The sequence below is a fragment of the Scheffersomyces amazonensis genome, assembly GCF_036850825.1.
Source record: "Scheffersomyces amazonensis strain UFMG-HMD-26.3 chromosome Unknown RJT21scaffold_1, whole genome shotgun sequence".
In the NCBI taxonomy this organism is placed as follows: domain Eukaryota; kingdom Fungi; phylum Ascomycota; class Pichiomycetes; order Serinales; family Debaryomycetaceae; genus Scheffersomyces; species Scheffersomyces amazonensis.
This window is the reverse complement of record NW_027042741.1, coordinates 1,584,734-1,612,518: the sequence shown is the minus strand read 5'-3', so window position 1 is coordinate 1,612,518 and position 27,785 is coordinate 1,584,734. Positions and strand designations below refer to the sequence as shown.

Here is a 27,785-nt window from a genome sequence, read left to right as displayed (position 1 = left end):
TTGCACACCTGTAAATGCCGAAGTGGGACTAGAGATATTGTCGTTATTGTTCTCGGAAGAACAGTACCTGAGAATGACGTACAAAATAATTTATGGACTTTAGATGAATATTCTGATTCAATTAAAACACACGGCTAAACAGTGAGATATTTGTATGGAAAGTTATCCCGAATGTGGGGGTGGGGAAACTACAGAATTGTACCTTAACTGTAATTTTAAGGTAATTGCTTTCGAATATCAATAAATAAGCAATTCATCGAGGAAGAGCCAGAAAATAGTTAATGAATTTGTCATCATAGAATCCTTCAAATTCATTATATTTTTTGAGATATTCAGTATTCAAATGTTTTTTGAGATCTTGAAACTTGTTGTTAAAATCTTTGTTACAAACTGAACACTTTAAGGGTTCAGATTTTACTATATCCTTAAGAATATTTTCATTTCTGATATGTGTAATATATTTAAATGCTATTTCCTCGTCCAGGAGTTGCTCATCGTCTGAGTCATATGAGTCAGATGCATAATCTTCCCCACTTGTTTTATTTATTATATGATTGAGTTGATAATTCTTATTATACGTTGGATTTAACTTCTCAAACTCAACAAAAAATTGGGTATTGAATGAATTGTAATGTTTCTTATTTTTTAAACAATTGGATTGAAAATCCCTCGTAATTACATGAATGTGTAAATTTTTAAGCGATGGTATAGAGTGTATACCCGCCTTGATAAATGTGTTCTTAAAAGCCAGTAGTTTTAAGTCATTTTCGGGTTTATGACCAAAGGCTCCTTGTAAATCTGCTATGATTAAATCTTTGGCCTTTTCTACATATTTTTCCATAATATCAAATAATTCTTGACCATTAATTTCTCGATAGTCACGATTAAATGCGTCTAATGGGTTAACATAAGTTACTTCTGAAAATCTTGGTATAACTAAATAATGACAAACAGATTTCGGGTACGCGTCACGAATTATAACGACATTCTTATCGTAGTATTGAATAATATCCACATGCTTCTCTGGGTGATTGACATACTTTTGGAACGCTAATGCAAAACTCATTTGTTAAAAAGTTGTAAGCAAAGTCCTAAGCAAAGTCCTAAGCAAAGTAATGTAAATATATATTTTTTCAGTAGTTTTTGATCTACAAACTAATTTATATTATTGATTTACTATTAGTTAGTTGGTATATTAAGTAATTTCTATATTTTTGTATATACAATTGACAATAAATACTTGTTCAAGAACCCAATTCGAAAATGTCTTTAAACTTTTCTCTTCTTAATAGGAGTGGATTCTGGTACACTTGAAGAAGTTGCTATTTCAGTTTTCTCTTCTTCTACTTTCTCATTACTTTCACTTTCTAATTGTTTATTATCCTTTAATTTCGCAGTTTTTAATTCATTAATAAACCAAATTACAGTACCATAAAGTAATATGGCTATGACTAATAAATTAAAGAAATGAATTGATTTTGTAAGAAAGATTAAGACAACTAATGATATAATCAACAGTATAAATGATGCATGAGTAGCCTTAATGAGAGCAGGACTTGTTCCTGGAGTAAATATCGACTCCCAAAGTTCTATAACAAATGACATTATCTTGTTTATTTATATATTTATTTATTTATCAATTGTATAAATGTCTATATTGAACTACTTACTTTTTATCAGAGACACCTTCAATATATTTAAATTACATTACGTAATCATCATAATTTTTATGGTGATCGATGAAGATATCCTGAGCTCGCACACGACCATCTATAATTAAAGCAAAAAATGTTAACCAGAATAATCCAAAGAGAAACGAAGAACAGGAATCAGAATTTATTAATAATCTTTAAATTTCAACATAACTAAAACTATTCCATAATAAATTTTATATAGAAACGTGTCAAAATGGTCCCCACTGATGATTCCTTTATAAGTGATGATGAAGAAGAATATTGGTATGTATAAATTAATTATAAATTAATTATAAATGTTGTATTATTTGAAGTTTAAGAATTTAATTTTACTAACTTAATTATTTAGTCCATTATGTGTAGAAGAAATGGATATTTCTGATAAAAATTTTAAACCATGTCCGTGTGGATATCAAATTTGTCAATTTTGTTATAATAATATTAAACAAAATCCAGAATTAAATGGTAGATGTCCTGGTTGTAGAAGATTATATGATGATGAAAGTGTAGAATATAAATCTATTAGTGCAGAAGAATATAAGATTCAACAAATGAAACGGGAGAAGCGTGATCGTGAAAAGAAACAACGAGAAAAGGAAAAGAAAGAAACTGAAATGGCAAATAAGAAACATTTAGCTGGTTTAAGAGTTGTTCAAAAAAATCTTGTTTATGTAACTGGTTTAAATCCTCCATGTCCTCCTGAAGATTTACATTCAGTATTAAGATCAGAAAAATATTTTGGTCAATATGGGAAAATTTCTAAAATTGTTATTAATAAGAAAAGTCCAACTCCACTGACTCCTCATCATCATCAAAGTCCTGGAATTGTTGTATATGTAACATTTGCAAGAAAGGAAGATGCTTTAAAATGTATAAATGAATTAGATGGTTCATTATGTGATGGAAGAATATTAAGAGCTGCTCATGGTACAACTAAATATTGTTCATCATATTTAAGAGGTCATCCATGTCCAAATCCAAATTGTATGTTCTTACATGAACCGGGTGAAGAAGCAGATTCTTATACTAGAAAAGATTTATCTACTCAACAAGGTATTAAATTAAGTATGATGGGAATGAATGCAAATTCAAGAGTTGGTAGTAGTTCAAATATTTCTGGTTCTCATCCTCATATGGGTCCATTTAGTGGTGATGAAGATGTAACTTCTCAATCTGAAGAAGAACAAGATCATACTGAAACTTCAGCAAATCCATTACCTGCTACAGCACAATGGGCAAAAGCTGGTAGTAATTCAGCCAGTAATTCACCATCTGTAAATAATAATATTCCTTTGGCCCATTCAGCAGCATTCCCAACATTAGGAGAAATTTTCCGTGATCAAAAGCAACAACAACAACAACTGGTCCTGCAACGTAAAGAATCAGGAAAACATTCTAAATCTAAAATTGGTAGACAAATTAAAGAAATTATTCCTGATGATATTGATATTGATGATAATTCTACTTCTAACTTTGCCGAAGAAACTGTTCAAATCTTAAAGGATCTTGAAAGTAGTAATGCAAAATTAGAAGTCAATTTCAAGAAATTTTCTCATGGTGAAGGTAAAGTATTACCACTTTTTGCATTTGTTAACAAAGAAAGTCTTTCTAATAGTCAAATTGAAGATAAGAAAGCTCTCACACGAGAAATTGTTGAAAGATTCATGTTAAGACCTATAAAGAATTATCATTTAGCATATGCCAATCATCCTATCATGCAACAAGCCATATTACAACAACAGCAACAGCAACAACGTCAACTTCAACAACAGCCACAACCACAACCTCAACAAGTACAACCTCAACAACTCCCACAAGGTCAAGAAACTCCTAACTTACCATCTACTCAGTTGCAACAATTACAATTAGAATATACCAAGAAACTATCTGAATCACAACATCAAGCACAGGGTAATACCAATCCACAACAACAGCATGTTCAACAGCAATTGTTGTTACTCCAATTACAACAGCAACAGCAGCAACAGCAACTTCAATCGGTTGCAGGTGCTCAAGCTAATGCTATCCGTGCTAATGAACGTGCCAATACTTCTACTCCACCACCTCCAGGTTTGTTTAATCCATCAACCACAAAACAAGCCCCATTCCCTCAAGGTGCTGGACAATTACAAAATCCAATCCCTGGTAGTGCTAATTTTGAAACTATTCCTGTAGTTGGTAATCAGTCTTCTAGTTCCCAATTATTAACACAATTAATGGGTGGTAAAAGGTAATTTGGTTGAATGATATTGTAATTTATATAATTTGTGTATGTTTGTTAATTGTTTTGTTTAGGTAATGAATATTTCTTCTATTAAATAACTATTCTACTTATTTACTGGTTACTGGTTACTGGTTACTGGTTACTAGTTACTAGTTACTAGTTACTAGTTACTAGTTACTGGTTATAGCTGCCTCTAAGGGGATCAATGATTCATTTAGATATGGTGCATGTTTCAATACCTTCTCATAATTTTCGACTGGTTCTTCATATTTAAAATAAGTATTCATTAATACTCGTCTGAATTTAGAAGCTTGTTCAATATCATTTTTTGTAACATCTATATTTAATTGACTTTTAAAATATTGAGCAATTCTTTCAATTCTATCTCTGAGGGGTATATTTCTATTTAAAGCATACCCTTCTGTCATAGTTTTATTATATAAATCTAATTTACATCCTGAATCTCTAAAACCATAATGTAATAAAAAGTAAGAAGCCATTTTAGGTGAAAGATTTACACTAAATTTTTCTTCAAATATATCTTTCATATAATTACATCTTTCATTTAAAGTTCTAAATTTTAATACTGAATCTAGAACTATTTTAACATGATTAGGTGACCAAGTACTATCTACAAATGCAGTTAAAGCTTTTTCTTTTGGTTTCACTATAACTGGTTTAATAATTTCAGTAGGTTCAATGAATTTTTTAATTCCTGGTATAGTATTTTCATATAAATTAAGTAATTTAGGTGCTTCTTGAGCATTATCAAATAAGTTACGTCTTACTAATGCTAATTCTTGAACTCTTGATATTAACATGGGTATAGGTAATTTCTTCTCAATTCTTGTCATGGCTGATTCCATAGCATTTAATAATTCTATTTCTTTCACACTATATTTCTGTCTTTTACCTTCCAAATATGTAATTAATACTTTATATTCATAAGCTATTTCATCATACTCAAGTAGAGCATCAAATGCGTACTCTGCCTTATGATCTGAATCATCTTCTTCAATAATTCGACTTCTCAATTCAAGATATGCTTGACTGACTTCAAACTTCTGAGTCTGATAATTATTAACTTTTCGATTATATGGTTTGTTAGACATCTCGTGATATACAATGGGTAAAATAGATCAAACAAATACTGATAACCATAATTAAAGGTTGAAAAAAAAAAAAAAATAAACGTCGCGGTATCAGTGACAGCTTTTCCCTATATGCTATACTAATATATTATTCTATACTATACTATACCATACTATATTTTATAGCATTTACCTAAAAATTATATACATTTAATTAATTATGAACTAGTTATATACTGTATACTAAATACTATATACTTAATACTTTTCTCTATTCGACATCTTCATCTTCCATTTCTTCTATTTCAGGAAGTTTATTAGGAGCTCCGAATCTCTCTAATAAGGGCTTTTCAATTATACCTAACGGTCCACGATGATAAATGATTCTACTAAATCTATTTACAAGATTGAAATACCAGTCGTCAACCAAACGTGTATCGACAAAGTTGGTTAACTCTTGTTTCATTTTTTCACATCTATTTCTAGATGTAAGGTTATGAAGTGAATCATACATGGTTATTAAATTAGTTAATACTTGATTTAAAATAATTGTTAATGGTTGAGAACTACTGTGCTCAAAGAAACATTCTTCAATTATATCTTCATTCCATGCTATAGAATTCTTTTTGAATCCCTTCAGCCATAAGATTTCACTAATATATGATCTAATCTTAACACTTAAGATCTTAAGATTTTGTTCATCAGCATTAAAGTATGGATAATTTGTTTGATTAGCAGATCCATCTGCTATAGCATGTTGAGCTGATTTTATATACTTCAAATTAGTAAAATAGATATTTAAACCTTCATCTGAATGATTTTGTTTTACATAATTAAATGCTAAATCATTAAGACATTTCATTAATTCATCGGTCATAAGTGATCCATCTTGAAGTAAATAATTATCATTCAATTTAATTCTCGTAGGAAATGTCTTTTGTATGTTTAAAATAGACCGTTTTAAATAAGTAAGTTTATCTTCTGGATTAGGAGTCACTTTACTTAATAAACGACAGCATTCAGATAATCTTTCTGTATCTCCTAATCTGAAAAATAATTCGTCATTATTGATAATCGAACTTAACATATATATAGATGCATCCAATTGTCCCTTGGCTAAAAGTGCCTTACTATACCTCAATATGATATCAATATAGAAGTTAGCAAATGTATTGGATTTTTCATAAATTAAAACATTGGAGTCAATTAATGGAACTTCAAATTTGGTTTCATCAATTTCTTGATCAGGATTTTCTTGTTTATAAAGATCAATTAATAGTCTCTTATAATGCTTTACGGAATATCTTGGACTTCTTAGAACATCATCTTTATTAATAGCTTTAACAGCAGTAATTTTTTGTTTTAATGATAAATCCCAAAATGGAATATGTTGTCTTTCATTTGCATCTTGATAAATGAAATATAATGATCCCATACATACTAAAATACCTCCAAAATATGCACCAGATAATATATTAATTATAAGTCCATATCTTCCAAGACCTTGTAACTTGCTCGCAAGATTAAATGACCGCTTCGGTATAAAAGTTCGACTAGGGACACTACTTACTCCCGTGCGAAATATTCTACCACCAATTTGGCTCCTTAAAAACATTTGGTTACTGAACTATAAAGGACTTTGTCGATGATCTTCAGAGTTTCTCGATACTAATTTTTTTTCTGTACATATCTATTGATAATTTACTACATACAATTTATAATTAATTATTCAGTTACCGGCAAATGAATTACCACTCATTATCCGTATAGAATATAATGTCTCGTAAACATCTGGCGGTGAAGTCTTTGACTTCGTCGACGGATGGAATAATTGAACCGGAAAAGAAGATTCGAAATCCTTTCTTATACAAATTCATTACTAATTGGTTGATAACTGACCCAGATATTATTAATGATGATAGTTCGAAGAAGAAGTATAATTATCAAGTACAGAATCATAAAGATATGAAATTTTTATATCTATTTGGAGGTAGATGGCATTTGATAAAGCAATCACCTGTAAATTTAGGTACATTGATAATTATACTTATACCGGGTATACTATATTTCATATTTGAGAGTAAATGGATTTGGCATAATATTACTCCTGGTTTAGTAATTTTACAGACATATTTTTGGCTTATGAGTTTATTGTTCTTTTTCAAAGCTTCAACTTCAGATCCAGGTCAATTACCTAGAAATATTCATTTACCTTTACTCCCCAATCGTCAAACTCATTCAATAAATAATCCACCTCAAGAATATTTCAATACCATAAAATTACCTTATTACAAAGACAATCAAATTGGAGTGACTATTCGATATTGTCCCACATGTCATATTTGGAGACCACCTAGAACAAGTCATTGTTCAACTTGTAATATATGTATTAAAATTCATGATCATCATTGTGGATTCCTTAATAATTGTATTGGACATCGTAACTATCAATATTTTCTATGGCTATTATTGCTGGGCAATATAGCTTGTATATTATTAATTATTCAATCTATTGTACATGTTCTACATTATAGAATGGTTGAACATTCAACAATCACATCATTTCATGCATCAATCTCCAAATATCCAATAGCATTCTTATTAGTACTTTGGGGACTATTAAGTCTCGAATTTCCCCTTGCATTAATGCTTCTACATATATATCTAACAGCACAAAATATTACTACAAGAGAATTTCTTAATTATGTTGTGGGTAAACATCAACCTGGGTTTGTTAATGTATATGATACTAAATCCATATTAAATAATTTATTTATTAATTGGATTAGTAAACCTCGCGGTAATCTTGTAGTGAGACCCATGGATCCTTATAATAAAGATGATATACGCTATCAACATATTGAGCCACTCCAAACATTCGACCATTAATGAAGTTTATAGATGTAACACATAATAATACATAATACATAATACATAATACATAATACATAATACATAATACATAATACATAATACATAATCTCACTATTAATTACACTATTAATTACTATACTTACTATAATTACTATCTATATAATTACTCTATAATTTATAGTTTTTGCAATCGGCCCGAACCCCAACTTCATATCTGTGACAGTGCCTCAGCCTGCCAGGAAAAAAAGAAATTAACTACCACAAGAAATTTAAATGTACCCTACTAACTACACTTACTGATTAGACTTAATTATACTTCCAAATGGGTATATGACAATATAGAGTGATACATAATATAGATAGATAGAGGCATTAATAGGAAACTAATAATGTTTTCATACAATAATCATAATCGACGTCAGGACCGACTGGTACTGCCGCAACAGCAAATATCACAACATCCAATATCTCCATCGTCAGATCATCATGTTGATCCATATTTACCTACACCTAATAATTATGAAGATGAATTTGAAATGTCCATATTATCCGATAGTAATCTTGATTCAGCTTCTCCACCTCGATCGTTTGTTAATCATTTAATGACATCTAATGGAGGTTTTACTAATGATTATACTCAAAGATATCGTAGCCGTTCTACACCACAAAAGTTATTTACAATTCCTAAAAAAGTTTTTAAATGGATTTATTCAATTAGTTCTGTAATATTTGCATTATTAACATTAGCATTTGTTGCAGTAACTCCTATTGATGTTATTGTTCAAACTTCAGGTACAACATTTAGTGGAGTTAAAATGTTTATTGTAATTATTGTTTGTGTTGTATTTTTATTCCTATCAATTGTATTATATTTATCAAGAATTTTTCAATATAATTCTCATTTAAATGAAATACCAACTTATTCAGTTTATATTCCTGATGAACATGATTTACCTAAACCTGTATTTTTAGAAATTGATGAATCAATTAGAAATTGTGTAGGAAATATTAAATTAAAGGCTGGTCCATTATTTAATAAACTGGTTACAATAAATCATCCAGGTATTTCTCCACCTCATTATATTCAAGAATGTTATAAACAAGGTGAACCAGGTACTTTATTTCCTCCAGAAACTATTTATGAAGATATTATACGAAGTTTAGGGGATAAATTCTTATTTGATTCAAAAGCTTTTACACAAACAGAATTACCATTTGATTTAACATTAAGAGAAATGATTATTTATTTAGGTCATGTTTATAATATTAGAGGTTCTGAATTTAATCCTAATGAACCAAATTTAAAACTATTAATTTCATTATATGAAAAATTCAGATTTGGACCTGAATTAATCAATGAAACTGATTTATTTCATTTTATAATTGAATTTGATAAATTAGGTCAAACATGGCTGGGAACTTATCAATCAAAAATGGGTGCTCCATCATCAAATTTTCATAAACGTAGAAAATCTTCAAATAAGAGTGTTGAATTATCTGATGCCCAGACTGCGTACTTACAGCCGCAGGACAATGCATTCAGAAGAAGTAGTTCAGCTCTTATATTTGATTATGAAGATAATGACTCTTATTTTGATAAATATAGTACTACAAGAGGAGACATTGAAGGATTTAATGAAACAGGTGATGATGAATATCAATTTTATCATCAGAAAGCAGGAAGCGAATTCTTCAGTAAAGTTCCAGAAGATGAAGGTGAAGATGATTCTGGTAAAGCAAATGTTGATAGCTCCCTTGAATCTTTGAATAGAAGGACAAGAAAATGTGAACCTTCCAACAGTCAACAGTCACAATTAGATAGTATTTCCACCAATTCTTCAAAATCTTATATGAAAAACAATCATCTTACCATGACTCCTATTACTCCATTGGGGAGAAATTCTCAACGTAAAGGTAGTGATAATGCATCTATAAGTTCTTCGCGTTCTGTTATTAGAAATAAATTGGCTATAAATCCAACTAGAAGACAATCTAATGTTAGATATCCTGAAGATGCTGATTCATTTAATTCTTCAGAATCGGTCATTATTAGAAATAAATCTGAAAGTAATACTCCATCGCATTCTCAAAGTTATTTGAATTTAAGATATGAAGATGCAGCTATTAGTGTGAGAAGAAATAGTGGATATATGAGTGATTCAGAACAAGAAAAGGAAGAAAAGGAAGAAAGAGAAGACATAGAAGTAGATAATGAAGATGATATTTACAACTTTCGAACGCGTAACAAATCATCTGATTCATAAAAAGCATTATAGTATTACAAAATTAATCCCCATATAGAACATATAGACATATAAAATACTAATTTTAACTAACCATTAATAATAATTAATAACCATAAAAAATCTTATACTGTAATATACAATGTAATGTAAAGATCTAATGTTATGTTATATTAGTTCTGTCTTGGTTTCACCAAACCATCATGAATATTATAGTACACGACCGTAGAATCATCATTTACAATCGCAATTATAATCTTTTTGGGACGTTGATAAGCATGCCACTTTACATTAATCTTCTCGATTTGAACGAACCATGATTCGATTTCTTGTGTTGACAACTGCGCGTCACTTTTATCGAGAGATTTACAAACCACCCATTCAGTCTCCTTAGTAGTTGGTGATATACCCGAAAGTATTGGACTTACTATCCCGGAGCTACTACTACTGGATAAAGTTTCATATATCTTTACATCAGTCCAGAGGTTATAATGTATGAGATTTAATTTCACTTGATTAGCAAGTGAAGATGAGTTTGTGTGAGTATTATTATCATTATCACTCATCATATAATTAACATCGTCACAAGTATATGCTTATATTTTAGGCTAATAGTTAGCTTGTATATATAAAGTTTAACATTTTTCATTTTTCTTCAAATTCATATTGCCTGCATATATTATTAGCCACGGAAGAGTTTAGTTGGAGAACCTGTATATAATCAGAGGCAATGATCGACTTAATAAAAATCGGATTGTACATAAATTATCAGGTCGTTTATGTGTTGTTAGTTACACTAAATGTATGATTGTTAATCATTTAATTAAGCCCGCTGCATAATATGGAAATTAGTATCAGTCGATCGTTGATAGTTCTTGGATTTAGTTAACCAATGCGTTGTGGGTCATTCACAGGAAATCTTGTAAAATGATTTTCCTGGTATTCTAAGTTTTTTTGATTTTCCGTCATTCCACAAATTGGGCAAGACCATATTAAAACTTTAATTAATGATCAGCATATTTCTTTCGTGCAAGGACAATTCAGTTGCCAAGCTCAATAGGATATGAAGATGTTCTATAAACTCTGCGAGTTAGTACCCTGTAGTATAGCGCAATAAAGAAAATATGGCGAATAGTTGCCTTTGAAGGCAGTTTTCATCGGTAATCGCCAACTTCTCATTTAGTGCCAAAACAGACGATAGAAAAGGTTTTATCACAAAATGGTATATTAACAAAGAATCCTAATACTTTTTGTGTTCATAAGGCTTTTTAGTTTCCTTTAACAATATACTTTTGCTTGTCAGTGGTGTCTCCTTCCTGTAATAGATACTTTGTTCTTTTTCCTCGTTTTATTGTTTTATTATTACTGTGTCTTTATGCGTATGCCAAAGCCCTAACAATAATAATGGCTACTTGTAGCTTTACAAGGGGTTATATTCCTAATATTAATATATTGTCTTAAACTTAATTGTCAATTTATTTTTCAAATCTTTTACTGAAACTATCTTTTCTAATTTAATTAATTGGAACTATATTAATACTAGCGCAAATCCTAATTTACTACAATTTAATCCAAGTTTCCCTCTTTCTTTTATATATTAAGAAGATTCTTTTAGTTTGAAACAGTCTTATAAGCGTGAATTTTTCACTTTCCATTAAAGTAAGGTATCTGCGAATTCACTAAATAAATATTGCCTGACATTCTTTACTTTAATTTTCCGATATAATCCATACTCGACCCATTTTGTACTAAATTCGTAAAATAGCATATTTTAGGCGGAGTTTGGCGGCATCCCGTATACGAACCATATATAATTAATTTTCAAAATGTATTACGCTATAGGATCTCATAGTACACCACCTCCACCGGATCCAAAAGATTTATATAAAAGAACTTCTAAATCTAATTCTACTACTACTAAAAAATCTCCTTTAGGAACTTCTGCATCTGATAATTTCTTAGCAAAACCACCTAAAAAAGATCAAGAAATTACTAGAACAAATAGTATTACTACGTTACATTCAGACGGTAATGAGAACTCAAATTATAAACTTGTAAAAATGAATAGTCGAAATTCCCTTGATTCCAAATTTAATTATAAGACTCAATATAAAATTCAATTAACATTAAGTCCTAGAGAAATAGATTTAATTCGATATTCTTGGAATAAAATATTGTTAGATGAACCTTTAGTAGATAAGAAACAAGCCCGTAAAATGGGTGGAAATGCGGCTATCTCTACTAATACACAAAATAATAATCAAAATCATTATGTTACTTTTACAAATACATCTACAGTTGCTTCATCATTATTCTGTCGACAATTTTATGGTAATTTACTTTTAAGTAGTCCAGATTTAGAAAAAATGTACCCTAGTATAAATCATCAAGCAGTTGCATTTGCAGGAATTATGTCAATGGTTATATCACAACTTGAAAATTTAGAAAGTATTGAAGATTATCTTATAAAATTAGGTAAACGTCATGCGAGAATTCTTAATATTGAAGGTTGTCATTTTGCCTTAATGGGTGAAGCTTTAATTCAAACATTTCAAGAGAGATTTGGTATTCACTTTAATCAAGAATTAGAAATGTTATGGATTAAATTATATCTTTATTTAGCTAATTCATTATTACAATTTGGTATGGATCCAGTAATAAAATTAGGAAATGATTATGAAGAAGAAGAAGATTCATTTAGTCCATTTTCATTCCTTAGGAAAACTAATACTCGTTCAACGGTTACATCGAGAGAGACAGCAGCTACATCGGCTATGAATTCTCCATCAACTTTACCGTCTACTGATTCACTTGATAATTTATCAAGTTTATTCCCAGTAAAAAGTAAAAGAAAATCTTCATTAGCTTCATCAGCTATGAGATTAGTAGGTCGTAGAGATTCAACTACTTCAGATCCATTTGATCTGCCTCCACTTTCAAACGTTCCCACAAAAACAAGTAGAAGGAAAAAGGATTGTATAATCATGTGAATATAGATATGTATACCCCAGATTATGAATTATGTGTAAATAAAAATTAATTAATTATTTTATTATTATTAAGTACTAGAGCCTTGCCTGTATATAATACAATGCAACAGTAAAGGACGCGTTAGTTAAAGACGGATATGTTACCAACTATTCTAACAAGTTAACGCCTCTAAGTAGAAGTAGAATGACTGTATATGACAAGCAAGCCAATTTAATTTATACAAAATAAGAGATAGTAGACAAGTAAATTTATGATTTAAGAAAAAGGAGTAAAACAGGAGTAGAACTATAACAGGTGATACGGTACTTCGCAACAGTCACAGGTTAGTATTAATAAATATTTTCTTGTTGTGAAGAAGAAAGAAACAATTTATAAACATAAGTAAATTTATTATGTAAGTAAATAAAACATAATAAATTTATTATGTTTATGTGTAGAGGGCTGGCTATTACATAGTTTATAAATTATTCAATTAGATTGAAATTGACTACTTGGCCGAGACGCGTCGTTTTTGCAATAGCCTTTCCTAATCGGGAAATATGTTGTGTGCAGGCCCCAGACATATTTTTCACATATTTGTACCTTATTAAACATTCACGAAACATCGATATATGAATTTAGTAAAGTTACAGATTTTTAACTCTGTAGATATAAAGGAAGTGAGATTATTGAATATTTTGTTTATAGTATAGTTTTAATTCAAATTACTTACTTTAATTCAGAATCTTGCACGTTTGTGTATTCATAGTCCACCAATTATCAAATCCCATTCTCATTCTCATTCTCGGCAGAAACGTAAGGAATAGAAGCATTGAGAATCCTAAAAACTCCAATTTTTCAAAAGGTAACTTTGTATAATACGATTCGATATGAGTTCAGATTTGAATGAATTGGATGAATATCTTTTAAGTGATCAATTCTACTCATCTGTAGATGATCCTACTCAATTATCAGCTAATGTTGGTACCACCACTGCTAGTTCTGCACCAAGAAAGACATTAACAAGTTCGAAATCTTCTGATCATGTAACTAATTTAAGAAATTCATTACTGATTCCTCATTCAATATCTTCTAATACTATTAATAAATCATTATTACCGAATGCAGAAAAGACTTCGTTCATGAAGAATTCACCTTCAATGAAGGCTTTAGAAAGTATTTTACTAGAAAAGTCTAATAAGAAATATAGTAGTAATAATAATACACCTAATAATAATCAAATTATTGAAGAAGATGAGGAAGAAGAAGAAGAAATCAAACCTTTAAATATTCATCATAAATATGCTTCACCCTATGATAATACATTAAGTAGTGTAAAGAATTCAACTATATCAATACAAACATTTGAAACCGCCAAAAGTCTGCATTCAGAAGATAATAAGAATTATTTTAATTCAAATACAAATACAAGTTCAAGTTCCAGTACAAGTTCAAATAATTTACATCATCAAAATACAAGATCTATTTCTACTATAGAAGAATCAGGCTATAGTACGGATGATACTCCTGTATTAGGACAACCGGCTACATTTCAAAACATTACCCAAATTAAAGCTTCACCCCAATTAAAAATCATTGAAAACACAATGGATTCACTGGAGAATCAAGACGATACTTTAATAGAATCTTCGTCTTTTCAAAAAGAGGCTCAGTCAACCACCATTATTCGTTCATCTAATTCGGAAACTATGGTACCAAAAATAGATTTTGTGCCACAAAAAATTTTCAACACTAATAGCCATACTTTGCTGTCAAAGAATGTCAACAAAAGTCAACTGACATCATCAAAATACCCTAATGGGAATTATATACGAGATAATTTAATTGGGGAATCTAAAGAGGATAAAGAAAATCATAATATTTTTTATAATTATCAACAATCCCATCATATTTCTAATCGAGATTCTTTAGTGTCTAAACAAAACTCTAATTATTTATCCGGTCCATCCTATACTTCATCTGCAAAACCTTCTCAAACTTCTTCAATTCTTTCTTCTCCTCCACTCACAAATTCTACTAGTACATCTCGAAAAAGTTCAGGTTCAAAATCATCTCAAAAATCCCATCAATCATCTTCAACAGTTGCTCCATTATCCAAACCATTTTTGCATCCACTGAAAAATACCGGTACTATGTCAACTACCACCACCACCACCACCACAACCAGCACCACCACCACAACCACCCCAACTACATTAATACCTCCACCTCCTATAAGAGTTCATCAATCGCCTAAATCTTTATTACTTGACTTTTCCGATACTTCTGATGTTCAACAAGAATCTCATCACTCAATCCATATTCCTGGAACTCCTGGAACTCCTGGAACTCCAAGAAAATCTCCTCATCTCCGTTCACAGTCATCATTTTCAACATTTAATAAGTTTGATCAATCTCCTGGTACTTCAAAACTTCCTAATCATAAAAGAAGTAGTACTATGAGTGATTTAACTAAGATTTCTCAACAAACTGTACCTCAAGCCGATAATTCGGAAAAGAGAAACAGTAAATTCAGTTTCAAATCTTTATTTAAATCCAAATCTAAAAGTCATTCATTAAATGCCGACTCTGGAAATGAACCAGCTCCTAAGAAATTAAGTTCAAAATCTTATTCTACTTCTAATTTGGATACTTTAACCAAAAAGACTAATACCAATACCAATACCAATACTAATACCAATACTAAACAAGATAATAAACAAGATAAATCTAATGTTAAGTCCAGTAATGATGTTCCAAAGAAATTAGTAAGACATGATAGTTCTAGTTTATTAAATGTATTCAAAAAGAATAAATCTTTGGAGAATTTAAGTAAGTTTAGTAATACTAATACTAATGATTCCAAACCAAAACCAAAACCAAAAGATAATAAAATTAAATCCATAAATGATAAACCAGTTGGATCAGGTTTAAGTCCTGATCCAGAAGCACATTTAACTAGACAAATGTTTAATATTCCTCCTCCCCCTAAAGTTGGAGGTAATTTAATAAGAGAAGTTAGTGATGATGATTTTCCCAATAATTTTATTAATAATAATAATAATAATAATAATAATAATAATAATAATAATAATAATAATAATAATAATAATAATAATATTATTAATATTAATAAAAAGAATACTCCACTTAAACATGAAGAATCTCTTGAACAAGATAATGAAGAAGAAACTGATAGTGATTTTATTAATGATGTACCATATGAATCTTCAACTTTATATGATCCACCTAAACGAGTAAGTCATCCAAAATATGGTGAAGAAATGACATTAATATCAAATGATTTAATATTTGGATCTCCATTTCAAGTAAAATATACTGGAGCTCCTAATTCAGTATCTCCAATAAAGAGAGGTGTCATAACTTCTAATGATTTACAAGTTCCCAAATCTAGTAATGAATTATCTCATATTATTGGAACTCCAACCCCAATTAATGATAATGATAATGAAGAAGGGGTAAATAACAAATTAGTAGGAGAAGCTTTATTCCCTAAATCATTAAATTACCAAGAAATTGAAAGTATTGTTTCTTTAGAAAGATCAAGATCCATGAGATCTATAAAATCAAAGAGAAATTCATTCATTGGATATGATGGTAGTGATGAAAATATCATTCATTATAATGGTCCATCGGCATCACCTGGTGGTGGAGTTTCAAGATCTAATAGTATATTAAAGAATTCATCATCAAGAAGAAATATTAATGAAGAATTATCAGGAAACAATTATATTGATACTAATCTTATTGATTTGAATTCTCCATTACCTAACGCTGAGATTCCAATTAGACAAGATTCATTACCGGGTCAACCTCCTTCCCAAGTTCCTTATGATGAAACTGGGGATAATAATTTTTCAGATTTAATTGAATTTACTGATTTCATAGATATTGATAATTTAAGTTTTTCTAATTCTCCTCAACAATTATTGGAAAGATCTCCTCGTCGGACTTTACCACCTTCACCATTAAAAAGACCTGAAATCGTCGTTCTGACTGATGATGAAGTCTCTCCACCTCCTATGATTGAAGATGCTGTAAGTAATAAGGTATCTCCTGTCATTGTTGTTCAAGAAAAGGATCATCCACAAGAAGTAAACCAACAAGTTGCACCAATTATAACAGTGGAATCTTCTATGGTAACACCTCCAGCAAGTCAAGAAGCCCATCCTGAAGACAATCAAGAAAGAATTGTTATATCTCTGTCTTCATCTCCAGAAGAAATCACCAAGGCAGAGTTTCAAAAACTGACATCAATTCAAAACTTGCAAAATACTCAACCACAACCACAATATTATAGTGGTAATCCATTAACTCCAAATTTACAAGGAATTGAAACCAAAAACTTTCCTCAATCTCCTGAATCTATTACCAGTATGATTGATAAACAATCACCTATTTTGGAGAAGGCTTTACAACAAAATAGACCTATAGTTGATTCCAATGGTCGAGATATGTTTAGTAATCGTCCAATTTCTATGTCATTTACTGGATTAAAGGGTCCTATTTTTGGAGGTAAATTAACTCCTCATGATATTCGAGTTAGTGAATCTCATCAATCATTTAGTATATCATTTGATGATGATTCAAGTAATAGTGGTCCAGGAGTTGGGGGAGGTTTTGGAACTGATAATGAAGAAGAAGAAGAAGATGATGATGACTTTGATAGTGAATCTTTTGATTATGATGGAATTAATGATAATGATATTGGATCAGATTATCATCGAGATATTAATAAAGAAAATGTCTATTCACCTCCAGCACCAATATCTAAAATATCTCGAAGATTTGGATCAGAATCTAATAATTATTCACCTCCAGGATTTGTTCCACCACCTAAATTTAGTCATAATAAAATTCCATCAATTTCTGATAATTCATCATTAAATTCATCTCCTAGATCATTTAGTTCAATAATTAATAAAAAATGGGGTAAAAAATCTAATAGTCCTCAACCATATCAAAGTCCAAAATTTATTAAATCTGGTGGTAGTGTTAGATTTAGTTCAAGAATCATACTTTATGATACTTATGATGGTGATGAATATGATAGACATCCTGATACTGCTACATGTAATCAATTAACTCCATTGTTGGCTCAACAAATCAGAGAAGAATTGAATAACTTCAAGAGTCAAATGGATATTCATATTGACTCCCGATGTAATACTCATTTCTTTTAGTAATTGCATTTAAGAATTTAATAATTGAATAATTGATTAATTTAAGAATTTAATAATTTAATTACTTCTGCTTCATTTATATTTACTTCATCTTATGTACATTATTGCATTTAATTCTGTATAGTTTAATCCACATTTTAGCATGTTCCATTTTTTCTTGACTATGTTGCGAAATTTATGTGAAAGTACACTGCTCCAATTAATATGGGCACGCATCAGCTAAGTATTCCTAAGTATTCCTAAGAATCCCTTTATAGAGATAATGGTATATGAGAATGGTATATGAGAATGAAAGACAAGACAATGTCACGTAAGAGAACGACACACAAGACAATATATAGAATGAATACATATATCTTATATAGCTCGAGTTCTTTAACATTATCATTACTTATTGTTACTCCTACATAATCATAAACAGTCAAGCACAAGTAATTCTATTATATTGCAACTATACAAACTAATACATTTACATTACTGATTCACTTCGATTGTTGTTGGGCATGTGTAGCATGTGCACTTCTAAATATTCTATTTAATACTTCGTAATCTTTCTCATCAATATATGCAACCTCTTGTTCGGGATGTTCCATAACTACAGCGACATATTTATTGTTTCTAAAATCTAAACAAGTACTAGACCCCCAAGTACTGGTGGCATCATCGTACTCAGACAAACTAATGACTGGTGGCTTTCCATTAACAAATGCAGGATAACTCATTGTATGGTTGTCAATAGTTAATAATTAATAGTTCTAGTTAATAGCCTTAACTGAAAAAAAAAAATAATTTCTACAGTGATGAGACTGAAAATTAGCACTAAGCTAAAGTAAAGTTACTAACTATACCATAATAAACACTATCATTTATAATATGTCTAAGGCAAATACTGATACAGTAGTTGTTCCAGGACAATATATTACTCCTACATATAAGTTACAAGAAGATAGTAATATAATTGAGAAGTATATATCAGGTAGAGGTACGACAATATCACAAATAAAAGCATCAGAAACATCAACTATAACTGTAATTGCTGCATCTATATTAGGGAAAGTATATATAAATGAAATAGAAGTTACTTCAGGTGAAGTTGAAGATAAAAATAATGAACAAAAACAACAAATAAAGACATTTCTTGTTGTGGTTATACCCAAATCAAGTACATATTTAAATTTTCAAAAGGAACATCAACAAGCCCTTTCAAATTCTATTTCAATTAATTTACCTAAGGAAAATGATATTGTATTAGTAAAAGTTACTAAAATTACCTTAAAACAAGTATTTTGTGAAATACTAACAGTAGAAAATGGTGATAATGTACTTAAAGATAGTGGACTTGGAGTTAATGGAGAATTAAGTCATGCATCTGTTAGTCCAAGTGGAGGATCTGCTAGTTTATCTAATTATCAAACAGTTGCATCAAGTCAATCAACCATGAGTGCTGCACAATTTCAAGATATTGGAGAAAATTTCCGAGGAGTAATTAGATCTCAAGATATTAGATCAACTGAAAGAGATAGAGTTAAAGTAATTGAAAGTTATAAACCAGGTGATATAGTTAGAGCTATGATATTATCATTAGGTGATGGATCAAATTATTATTTAACAACGGCTAGAAATGATTTTGGAGTTATATTTGCTAAAAGTGTAAATGGTAGTGGTAATTTAATGTATCCATTAGATTGGCAAAATATGATAGATGTTAATAATGGAATTATTGAAAAGAGAAAATGTGCTAACCCATTTGCATAAAAATATCATTAAAAATTATTGTATATTATTATGTATGTATATACTAATCATTTATCTCATACATTGAGTTCAAATGACAATTGAATATATAAAAAATTAACATGAATATGAATATGAATAAGCATCTATAAATACTTCTAAAATGTACAAATTATTAGAATTGCCATTCATTAATTATTCAACAGGATGCACCAATTCCTCATGAGTCCCTCTTAAATCCACCTCACTCAATCCTATTTTTGACCCGAATTTCTCAAATCTTTCAAAATATTTTTGCTTCTTTACTTGAGAAATTTCAATCATTTTATTCCAATATTTTTCATGAACATAATCAAAATCTACATTACCATTAAAATCTTTATCTAATTGTTCCTTTGGAACATAATTTATAAATGGTTGATCAAAAACCAATTTTTCTCTAGTTAATGGATCAATAAATGGATGAATAATTTTAAGAAATGTCCAGCCTAACCAAGGTATATTAGTTAATAAAGCTTTTCCTAACCGTTCAGGATAATGAGTTTGTAAAATATGTAATACTTGTCTACCCGTTCCAACAGGAGGAATTTTTCCACCTTGAGTACCTATTGGATGAGCTTTAAAATCAATTAATAAAGCTAAAGAATCTTGTCCACTTGGCATATAATCTATAACTCTTTCTAACATATATACTAAATGTTGAACTTGTCTTTGACTTGTCTTTGTATTTTGTCTTCCTGGTTTTAAATAAAGACATGGTCTTGAATCATTATCATATCCTAAAATTACTTCTTTACCAGTTTCATTTTCTTCACTAACTAATTCTCCATTAACTATATTATCTTTATCATAAAATTTATCAATTCCAAATTCTCTTCTCCAAGCTAATGTTAATTCAATTCTATCTATTGCATCAGATTGATTCCATTTTGTAGCTCGAAGATATCTTAAAAAACATTCTCTTGTTAACCAAGTCTTTTCATCAATTGTTAATGGTTTATATAATGATTTATCTTTAAGTTTATGATTATCTTCACTAATAGCTATAAGTAATTCTTCATTTTGAAAATATTTTAAAACAAATTGATATTTTGATTTTTGTTCATCAGTTAATTTTGGTTCAGGTAATAATTTTGATTCTGATGAAGGACTTTCAAATGGTAAATAAGATTTTTCAATTACTACTAAAGTTTTTTCATCTAATGAAGTATTAGATGAATTTTCAGAATTTGTAGATGAAATATCCACTTTCGCTTTTAATTTACTAAACATTTCCTTCTTTGCCATACAAATTTATTTCACACAAAATCCTCCTAACAATTCCTTACTAGTCACACGCAAGTTAAATATGATAAATGATAAATATTAAATACAAATTATTCAAAGGTTATAAACAAATTATAAAACCTAATTATTATGAATAAATATTAATCTATAGAGGCCAAGTATCAAATACGCGTAATAAGAATAAGCTAATAAATCATAACCACTTTGTAATAAAACAGGTGGATGACATAAAATTTTACCTTAATAAATTTTAGTACCGAGAATTATCTTCGGCATACGGCATAATTTTTTTGTTTCCGTTCGGAAGAGCCTAAAGTGCGACTAATGTCCGATATAGCAGCCGATGGGTAATTGCACTAAATAGTTGCAAAATTATAAAATTATAAATTTATCATTTTATATATATAAATATTACTAATTTATAATTTATAAGTTATATAATAATAATAAAAGCCATAATTCAACAATACACTGAAAAGGTTAATAAAGACTTATCATGTACTGCATTTTGATAGTTTTTCTTTTTGGATTTCAGATCTAAATTAAAATGTAGTGGACTGGTAATAATATGGGGATTTTCAAAATAACTTAGATCAAACTTTGGGTATAATCCATGCACTGTAATAACGGACACTTGATGAAGTAAAGTTGCTTTATCCATTTCTGGAAGATCGTGGTGTAAATTAAGAAATGCAATCTTTTTCAATTTTTTAAATGTATTTAAATTCCAAAAACGTACCCTAGAAACAGACAATGTTATATCTTCAAGTGTCCTAAAATGGTTATTCATAAAATCATTGAAATAAAAACTGCCGGAGTTATAGCAAATGAATCTTTTTAAGTTGGGAAATTTGAATTGACTAAGATCGTTTCCAAAATCAACTTTATATCCTATTACAAGTTCCTGTAAAGTATTCAAAGAGGTACTTAACAAACACAAAGGAACCAAAATATAGCTATGAATTCTAAAATCAGTCTTAAAATTTATTGATTTCCATTTAAATTTTTGAAGTAGATTTACAGTTTCTGGTGAAAACTCTTTATATTTCTTATTAATATGGTTAATTCTCTTTTTTATAATTAAGTTAAGATGAATATTGGAACAATCTACCTCAGAAAGATTCTGCAATAAATCATTCATATTTCCAAATTCTTCATACTTTGATAAAATAAATTTTAATGTTATTTCATTCAAAAATTGGAAATTAACTCGTTTTAAATTATCAAATATCATCTTAGAACTGAATTCGTAACTTAGTTGACGATGAGATGAATGGCTGTGATAAACAATGGCTTGTTGTAAATTCTTAGATTTTTCTAATTTAGTATGCCTATAGAGTTTGTTAATTATAATGACATGATCAAATTGAAATGGAAGAGCTAATTTAATATGGAAGGGAATCGTTCCATTCAAATTTTTAATATTAGCGATAGTCTTACTCGAAGTATAAGAAAATATTATAGCAAGCACATCAGTTGGTATATCAGCCAACTGAACCATTTTAATATATATATATGTTATTATTAAAGGAGAAGTAGATGAAAAGTAATAAAAGTTTTAATATGTTTATGTTATTATTAAAAGCAATAGTAGTTTGTATAATTTAGCATGCTTATAGCTTTGGTAGCGAGCACTTCATTACATAATTTTTATGGCAATTATAATATTTTTTGTGGTTCCAAAAAAAAATAGCTTCGATGCTTCAGACAGAGTTTGAATAATAATTAATACCCCATACTTTAAATTTCTTCTACTAATTACTAATTTAAGAATATTAACATGGATGGGAATGAGATTCCTGTAAGAAGGAAAGTTCCATCATTAGTAATGATTTCTACTCGAGTTATAGCGGCTAATATAAATAATCTCATTGATATTGGTTCAACACCTTATCATTTACTTGAATCAATATTATGTAAGATGAATGCAAAACAATTAAATAATATTGAAATCATATCTCCACATATAGCAGTTCATTCCGATAAACTATGGCGAGGATTAATTGAAAAAGATTTCCCAACTCGTCCTTCAGAATTAGATCCTATATTATCAAGAGAATCTATGCCTTATAAGGCATTATATGAGAAATATACTAAAGAAAGACAATTATTTGAAAGGGATTCTACAGCAAGATTAAGAAGAATTACAAAAAAGATAGAGCTTCAAAAGAAAGAGAATAAAGTTACTCCAGTTAAAGAATTACTTAAAGATCCAACTATAAAAAGACGACCTTATAATTTTGGTGGATCATCAAGACAAACAGTTCTACCAACAAGAAATACAATATTAAATAAGGTAAGAAAGAATTTACAACATCGTACATTAATATTTAAAAAAGAACATTTAAAGCCTTATAGTGCATATGATTCATTTAAAGATAAACCAATTCAGCCTCCGAGAAGATCATTCACTAATATCCAGACATCACCATCTCGAGGTATTTACTCTCAGCCAATACCGACACCAGTTACTAAACCTTCAATTACACCGACTACAGTAATAGAATCTCCAAATCCAGTACCTAGTTCGAGTATAAGATCAACAACTCCTCCACCATTAAAGAAAAGAAGATCTGAAACTTCAGTTTTCTTGTTACCTAGGCAAAGGCCAAATGTACAGCTGGCTGTAATTAAACCTAAACCCAAGGCTAAACCGAAGGATATAGATGAGCCATCATCATCTAAGATCAAAGCTGTAAAGTCATCGATTTTCAGCCGTTAATGTCTGTTATGTAAATATATTATAAAGGGCCTACTAGACCCCATGCACTACAATGTAATATTACTATAGAATAATATACACCATTTAATTTAATTTAGTTAATTAATTCTTTCTTTGCTTTTTTAGCAACCTTCCACTGGAACTATCGTCCAAGCGTTTCTTATATACATTAGCATCTGATTTTTTATTAGGATCTTCTTTATCATTATTTGTTAGAGTATTGGATGATGATGAATTATCTACAAGAATGGTTTGTTTAAAAGACTTTATTCTGAGTCTTCCATTAACCAACACTCTTTCTGGATTGACTGTTATACAACCTTTGGCTCTACTTTGATCTAATCCTAATGTTTTTAATAAGATTAAAATATCTTCACTATTTCTTGCTTGTAATGGTAAATTTGCTCCACTAGAGATTATAATACCCTTTGATCGAGAAGATCTTATAAGTTGTAATACATTATTAAAGAAATTTTTCTTAACAAATGCTAAATTTTCTACTGGATTTGTAGCTGAATTTGTAATACCAATTGAACCAGATATAAGATGATTATAACATATTTCGAATTTTATACCTTTATCAACAGCACTACCAATAGTTTTATGTTTTAAATAAAAGGCAAGTTTAGAACCAAGATTAAATGAAATTAAATCTATATCTAAATTAGTTACACACATTTGTAATGCCTTTTCTGTTAATGGTTGAATTGCTAGTATATCAAATTGTGATTGTATTTTCGTAAGACCTTGTAATTTTGCTGGATCATATATAACTATAGTTATTCTAGTAAATAATTTAAGGGAAGGAAATTTAGATAATTCTAATTTTAATAAATCAATATCTATAGGATTAATGAGTTGAGTTTGATTTAATGGTACTTTTATAGATTCATTAATTTGAAAATTAATAGCTATATGAGTATACCCTAAAGTATGAAGAGTAACTATAGTATTCTTTAAATTATTTAATTCATTTTGATTTGGTTTGGTATGATAATTATTCACAGGCCACGGTACATTCAAATCATACAACATATTCCACTCCACTTATCGTAAATCTTACCTTATATATATGTTTTTAGTCTAAGTCTAAGTCTAAGTTCAGTGATGGGATGGATTTTTCATTACTTGAGATTTTTTCGGTTGTGACGATTTAGGTAATCGCGAAACGGCGGTGCACCCAAAAGTTCATGATGCTAAAAATCGATAACAATTACAAATCAAATGCTTATACACTTTTGCCACCGCCACTGTTGGTACCCATAATTATATAAAAGGGTAAGCATATAACCTTAACCTTCTAGTTTATAAGATCAAATATTTAATTATTTAATTATTTAATTAATTAATTTTAAAGTAATCAACCATGTCAAAGGCTACCGTAAATAATATAACTAATCTATTCATAGATAAATCTAAAGCTCCAGATAATGGAGATTTAGGAATAATGAATTTGGGGAAGAACTGTTTCTTTTGTCAACAACTTGATTTTTTACCATTTCAATGTGAGTACTGTGGTGAAACTTATTGCTCTAATCATAGAAATGTAGAAATTCATAAATGTAAAGGTATAGATAAATTTAGAAATCAATCACCTCCAAGAAGTCCTAGTCCAACCAATTCAAATTCTTTACCAAGTTCTAAAACTTTATTCCCCGATCGTCAAGCTCATAAACGTCAACTTGATGCCAGTTTAATAGAATCTCAAAATAAACCAAGAACATTACTACAGGAAACTCAATTTAGAGTAGGAGATGTAGCCAAGAAGACTCCTAATGCATTCAAAAAATTACAAAAGTTTTTACAATTTCAAAAAACTAAGACATTAAAAAGTTCTTCAAGTAATAAAATTGTTGATCTTTCTCTTTTGAAGAAACTGGCAAAGGGTGATACTAAAATTCCAACTGCTGATAAGGTATATGTATGGTGCTTATTCTTAAATTATAATGAAGACCAATTCAATAAGGTTAATGTTGATAAAGATCGTAAACCGTTATATGTTTCAAAGAACTGGGTCATTGGTAGAGCATTAGATTCAATTGCTAATGAATTACATATCCCTAATATTAATAATTCAACATCAAATATTAATGAGAAATTAAATATTTTCAAATTAGACGATAAGGGAGAACCTATTTTAGTTAAAAATAATTTAAAGGTTTTACAAACATTTAAGAACGGTGACATTGTTTATTTAGTGAAAGGAACTATATAACACTGTATTTAATAAATAGCATCTAGATTATCTATAGAATAATCAATCCAACTCATCATACAATTTTGATCCTCTAAATGAGGCCATTTTGAAAATTTACCAATTTCACATCCAGCAGTAAATGGAGTGCTTGGACAATGAAAATATGGATCATGAAAATATCCAATATCTCTAAACCAATGAACTTGGTTCTTATCAGCAAAGAGTCCTAATCCCATAGATCTTACTGGAGCATCTCCCCATCGTTCATAATAAAAGTTTCCCGTAGAATCTAAATGTTTAAACCATTTTGTATATGCTTCTGATCTTAAGAAATCCATATCTACGATTTCGAAATTAGTCCAAAAATGACAAGTTGAAAATCCTCCAGTTTTATTATTATTTTGTGGATTTTGGAGATTATTTAATAACCATTGGAATGATCCATTTGGATTAATATATTTATAATTGTCTCCCATATTTAAAAATTTTAATGTTTCTGGCCATAACGTTTGGATAGTTTCTGCAATATCATATAAACTAATAGTGAATCCATATACTTTTTTTGTACCTTCTAAGTATTTAAATACATCGTAGTTTATATTACTGTAAAACTCAACATGTGGTTCAATTCTCCAGTAGAATTTATACTTTTGCATCTCTGGTAAATTAAATAAATTACCCAGATAAAATCTACACATATTATGATATGATCCCATTGCAGCATATGCAACATTATTAGCAGTCATAACACTCATAGCTTTAGCTTCTTTTACTATATCGATAGATTCTGGTTTATCCCATAAATTTGATGGAATAGTAACAAATTCTATTGGAGCATCTGTGAATCTTCTAATTCTTTCTTTAAATTTATCAGTAAACGGAACATCATTAATTAAAGTATATGGATATTTAAATTTTGAATTGAATTGTTTTTCTAACTTTTTAATTGTATTCCCAATGGGCCCAAATTCATGATTACGAACTAATGCAACTATTGTAGCATTAGCATGTTCATATGCTACACCTTCAGCAGGTGGTCGAATTGATTCTATATCAAAATCTTTAGGTTCCCTAACTTCAGTTTTCAAGATTTTTTCATATGATTCAGAATGTTGTTTAAGTATTTCCTCTTTGTCTCCCTGCTTGTTCTTGGGATTAATATATTTGAAATCTACATTCTGTGGAAGAATCTTGAATCCTTTTTCATTCAAAAAATCTCCATTAAATTTACTAGATAATGATTTTGTTGTATCCGCATTCTTTTCATCAATAGTTGATGGTTCATCTCCAGATACTGGAGGCATATTCTTTAAATAACTGAAATCAAAATTTTCAGAAAAGACTCGATATCCATTCTCTAAATGTTCAGTATAGGATTTATCTATGGGCTTTGCAGCAACAATGTATAACAAAGTTGTGAATAATATAAAAATACCGATTCCAATTATAAGCAAACGTCGGATTTTCCGATTGCCTAACTGTATCATCTTTTAGTTAGATATAACGCGTGTTAAATATAGTTATCTCTTAAACTTAAAAAGTAAT

At 29.4% G+C, this 27,785-nt stretch overlaps 17 protein-coding genes across 17 annotated transcripts; 8 read left to right on the top strand and 9 right to left on the bottom strand. All coding sequences in view use genetic code 12, as the record gives it.

The window, feature by feature from the left end:
* Positions 1-196: 196 nt before the first annotated feature.
* RJT21DRAFT_12120 (uncharacterized protein) lies at positions 197-1,168 on the bottom strand. The gene has a single exon (XM_064882016.1). The coding sequence runs from the start codon at positions 1,064-1,066 to the stop codon at positions 254-256; it is 813 nt and encodes a 270-aa protein (XP_064741091.1). The 5' UTR covers positions 1,067-1,168; the 3' UTR covers positions 197-253.
* A 101-nt stretch (positions 1,169-1,269) lies between these two features.
* On the bottom strand, positions 1,270-1,605 carry RJT21DRAFT_4339 (uncharacterized protein; the record flags this gene model as incomplete). Its single annotated transcript, XM_064884541.1, has 1 exon — positions 1,270-1,605. One exon carries the CDS (start codon positions 1,603-1,605, stop codon positions 1,270-1,272), a length of 336 nt encoding a protein of 111 aa, XP_064741090.1.
* Positions 1,606-1,822: 217 nt separating this feature from the next.
* Positions 1,823-4,088, top strand: NOT4 (CCR4-NOT core ubiquitin-protein ligase subunit). Its single transcript, XM_064885653.1, has 2 exons — positions 1,823-1,958; positions 2,044-4,088. Exons 1-2 carry the CDS (start codon positions 1,909-1,911, stop codon positions 3,926-3,928), a joined length of 1,935 nt encoding a protein of 644 aa, XP_064741089.1. The 5' UTR covers positions 1,823-1,908; the 3' UTR covers positions 3,929-4,088.
* Positions 4,074-5,166, bottom strand: RJT21DRAFT_117414 (uncharacterized protein). The gene has a single exon (XM_064880694.1). The coding sequence runs from the start codon at positions 5,028-5,030 to the stop codon at positions 4,089-4,091; it is 942 nt and encodes a 313-aa protein (XP_064741088.1). The 5' UTR covers positions 5,031-5,166; the 3' UTR covers positions 4,074-4,088.
* RJT21DRAFT_117413 (uncharacterized protein) lies at positions 5,131-6,654 on the bottom strand. Its single transcript, XM_064880693.1, has one exon. It carries the CDS (start codon positions 6,622-6,624, stop codon positions 5,281-5,283), a length of 1,344 nt encoding a protein of 447 aa, XP_064741087.1. The 5' UTR covers positions 6,625-6,654; the 3' UTR covers positions 5,131-5,280.
* Positions 6,655-7,988, top strand: RJT21DRAFT_117412 (palmitoyltransferase). The gene has a single exon (XM_064880692.1). It carries the CDS (start codon positions 6,786-6,788, stop codon positions 7,896-7,898), a length of 1,113 nt encoding a protein of 370 aa, XP_064741086.1. The 5' UTR covers positions 6,655-6,785; the 3' UTR covers positions 7,899-7,988.
* Positions 7,989-8,182: 194 nt separating this feature from the next.
* On the top strand, positions 8,183-10,223 carry RJT21DRAFT_117411 (uncharacterized protein). The gene has a single exon (XM_064880691.1). The coding sequence runs from the start codon at positions 8,273-8,275 to the stop codon at positions 10,145-10,147; it is 1,875 nt and encodes a 624-aa protein (XP_064741085.1). The 5' UTR covers positions 8,183-8,272; the 3' UTR covers positions 10,148-10,223.
* A 76-nt stretch (positions 10,224-10,299) lies between these two features.
* SEN15 (Sen15p) lies at positions 10,300-10,692 on the bottom strand (the record flags this gene model as incomplete). Its single annotated transcript, XM_064884540.1, has 1 exon — positions 10,300-10,692. The coding sequence occupies one exon, from the start codon at positions 10,690-10,692 to the stop codon at positions 10,300-10,302; it is 393 nt and encodes a 130-aa protein (XP_064741084.1).
* Positions 10,693-11,674: 982 nt separating this feature from the next.
* On the top strand, positions 11,675-13,551 carry RJT21DRAFT_12019 (uncharacterized protein). Its single transcript, XM_064881647.1, has one exon. It carries the CDS (start codon positions 11,953-11,955, stop codon positions 13,114-13,116), a length of 1,164 nt encoding a protein of 387 aa, XP_064741083.1. The 5' UTR covers positions 11,675-11,952; the 3' UTR covers positions 13,117-13,551.
* Positions 13,552-14,311: 760 nt separating this feature from the next.
* On the top strand, positions 14,312-18,743 carry BNI4 (Bni4p). Its single transcript, XM_064880690.1, has one exon. The coding sequence runs from the start codon at positions 14,704-14,706 to the stop codon at positions 18,298-18,300; it is 3,597 nt and encodes a 1,198-aa protein (XP_064741082.1). The 5' UTR covers positions 14,312-14,703; the 3' UTR covers positions 18,301-18,743.
* A 348-nt stretch (positions 18,744-19,091) lies between these two features.
* RJT21DRAFT_12016 (exosome non-catalytic core subunit) lies at positions 19,092-20,142 on the top strand. The gene has a single exon (XM_064881646.1). It carries the CDS (start codon positions 19,174-19,176, stop codon positions 20,053-20,055), a length of 882 nt encoding a protein of 293 aa, XP_064741081.1. The 5' UTR covers positions 19,092-19,173; the 3' UTR covers positions 20,056-20,142.
* Positions 20,143-20,229: 87 nt separating this feature from the next.
* Positions 20,230-21,306, bottom strand: PDR16 (phosphatidylinositol transporter; the record flags this gene model as incomplete). The annotated part of the gene is made up of 1 exon (XM_064885261.1): positions 20,230-21,306. One exon carries the CDS (start codon positions 21,304-21,306, stop codon positions 20,230-20,232), a length of 1,077 nt encoding a protein of 358 aa, XP_064741080.1.
* Positions 21,307-21,781: 475 nt separating this feature from the next.
* Positions 21,782-22,822, bottom strand: RJT21DRAFT_132203 (uncharacterized protein; the record flags this gene model as incomplete). The annotated part of the gene is made up of 1 exon (XM_064883114.1): positions 21,782-22,822. One exon carries the CDS (start codon positions 22,820-22,822, stop codon positions 21,782-21,784), a length of 1,041 nt encoding a protein of 346 aa, XP_064741079.1.
* A 222-nt stretch (positions 22,823-23,044) lies between these two features.
* Positions 23,045-24,045, top strand: ELA1 (elongin A; the record flags this gene model as incomplete). Its single annotated transcript, XM_064880689.1, has 1 exon — positions 23,045-24,045. Exon 1 carries the CDS (start codon positions 23,102-23,104, stop codon positions 24,041-24,043), a length of 942 nt encoding a protein of 313 aa, XP_064741078.1. The 5' UTR covers positions 23,045-23,101.
* On the bottom strand, positions 24,046-25,284 carry RPP1 (RNA-binding RNA processing protein). The gene has a single exon (XM_064880688.1). It carries the CDS (start codon positions 25,076-25,078, stop codon positions 24,146-24,148), a length of 933 nt encoding a protein of 310 aa, XP_064741077.1. The 5' UTR covers positions 25,079-25,284; the 3' UTR covers positions 24,046-24,145.
* Positions 25,285-25,409: 125 nt separating this feature from the next.
* On the top strand, positions 25,410-26,244 carry RJT21DRAFT_4325 (uncharacterized protein; the record flags this gene model as incomplete). Its single annotated transcript, XM_064884536.1, has 2 exons — positions 25,410-26,201; positions 26,242-26,244. The coding sequence occupies 2 exons, from the start codon at positions 25,410-25,412 to the stop codon at positions 26,242-26,244; spliced, it is 795 nt and encodes a 264-aa protein (XP_064741076.1).
* A 22-nt stretch (positions 26,245-26,266) lies between these two features.
* RJT21DRAFT_111468 (glycolipid 2-alpha-mannosyltransferase) lies at positions 26,267-27,727 on the bottom strand (the record flags this gene model as incomplete). Its single annotated transcript, XM_064880000.1, has 1 exon — positions 26,267-27,727. The coding sequence occupies one exon, from the start codon at positions 27,725-27,727 to the stop codon at positions 26,267-26,269; it is 1,461 nt and encodes a 486-aa protein (XP_064741075.1).
* Between the last annotated feature and the right edge of the window lie 58 nt (positions 27,728-27,785).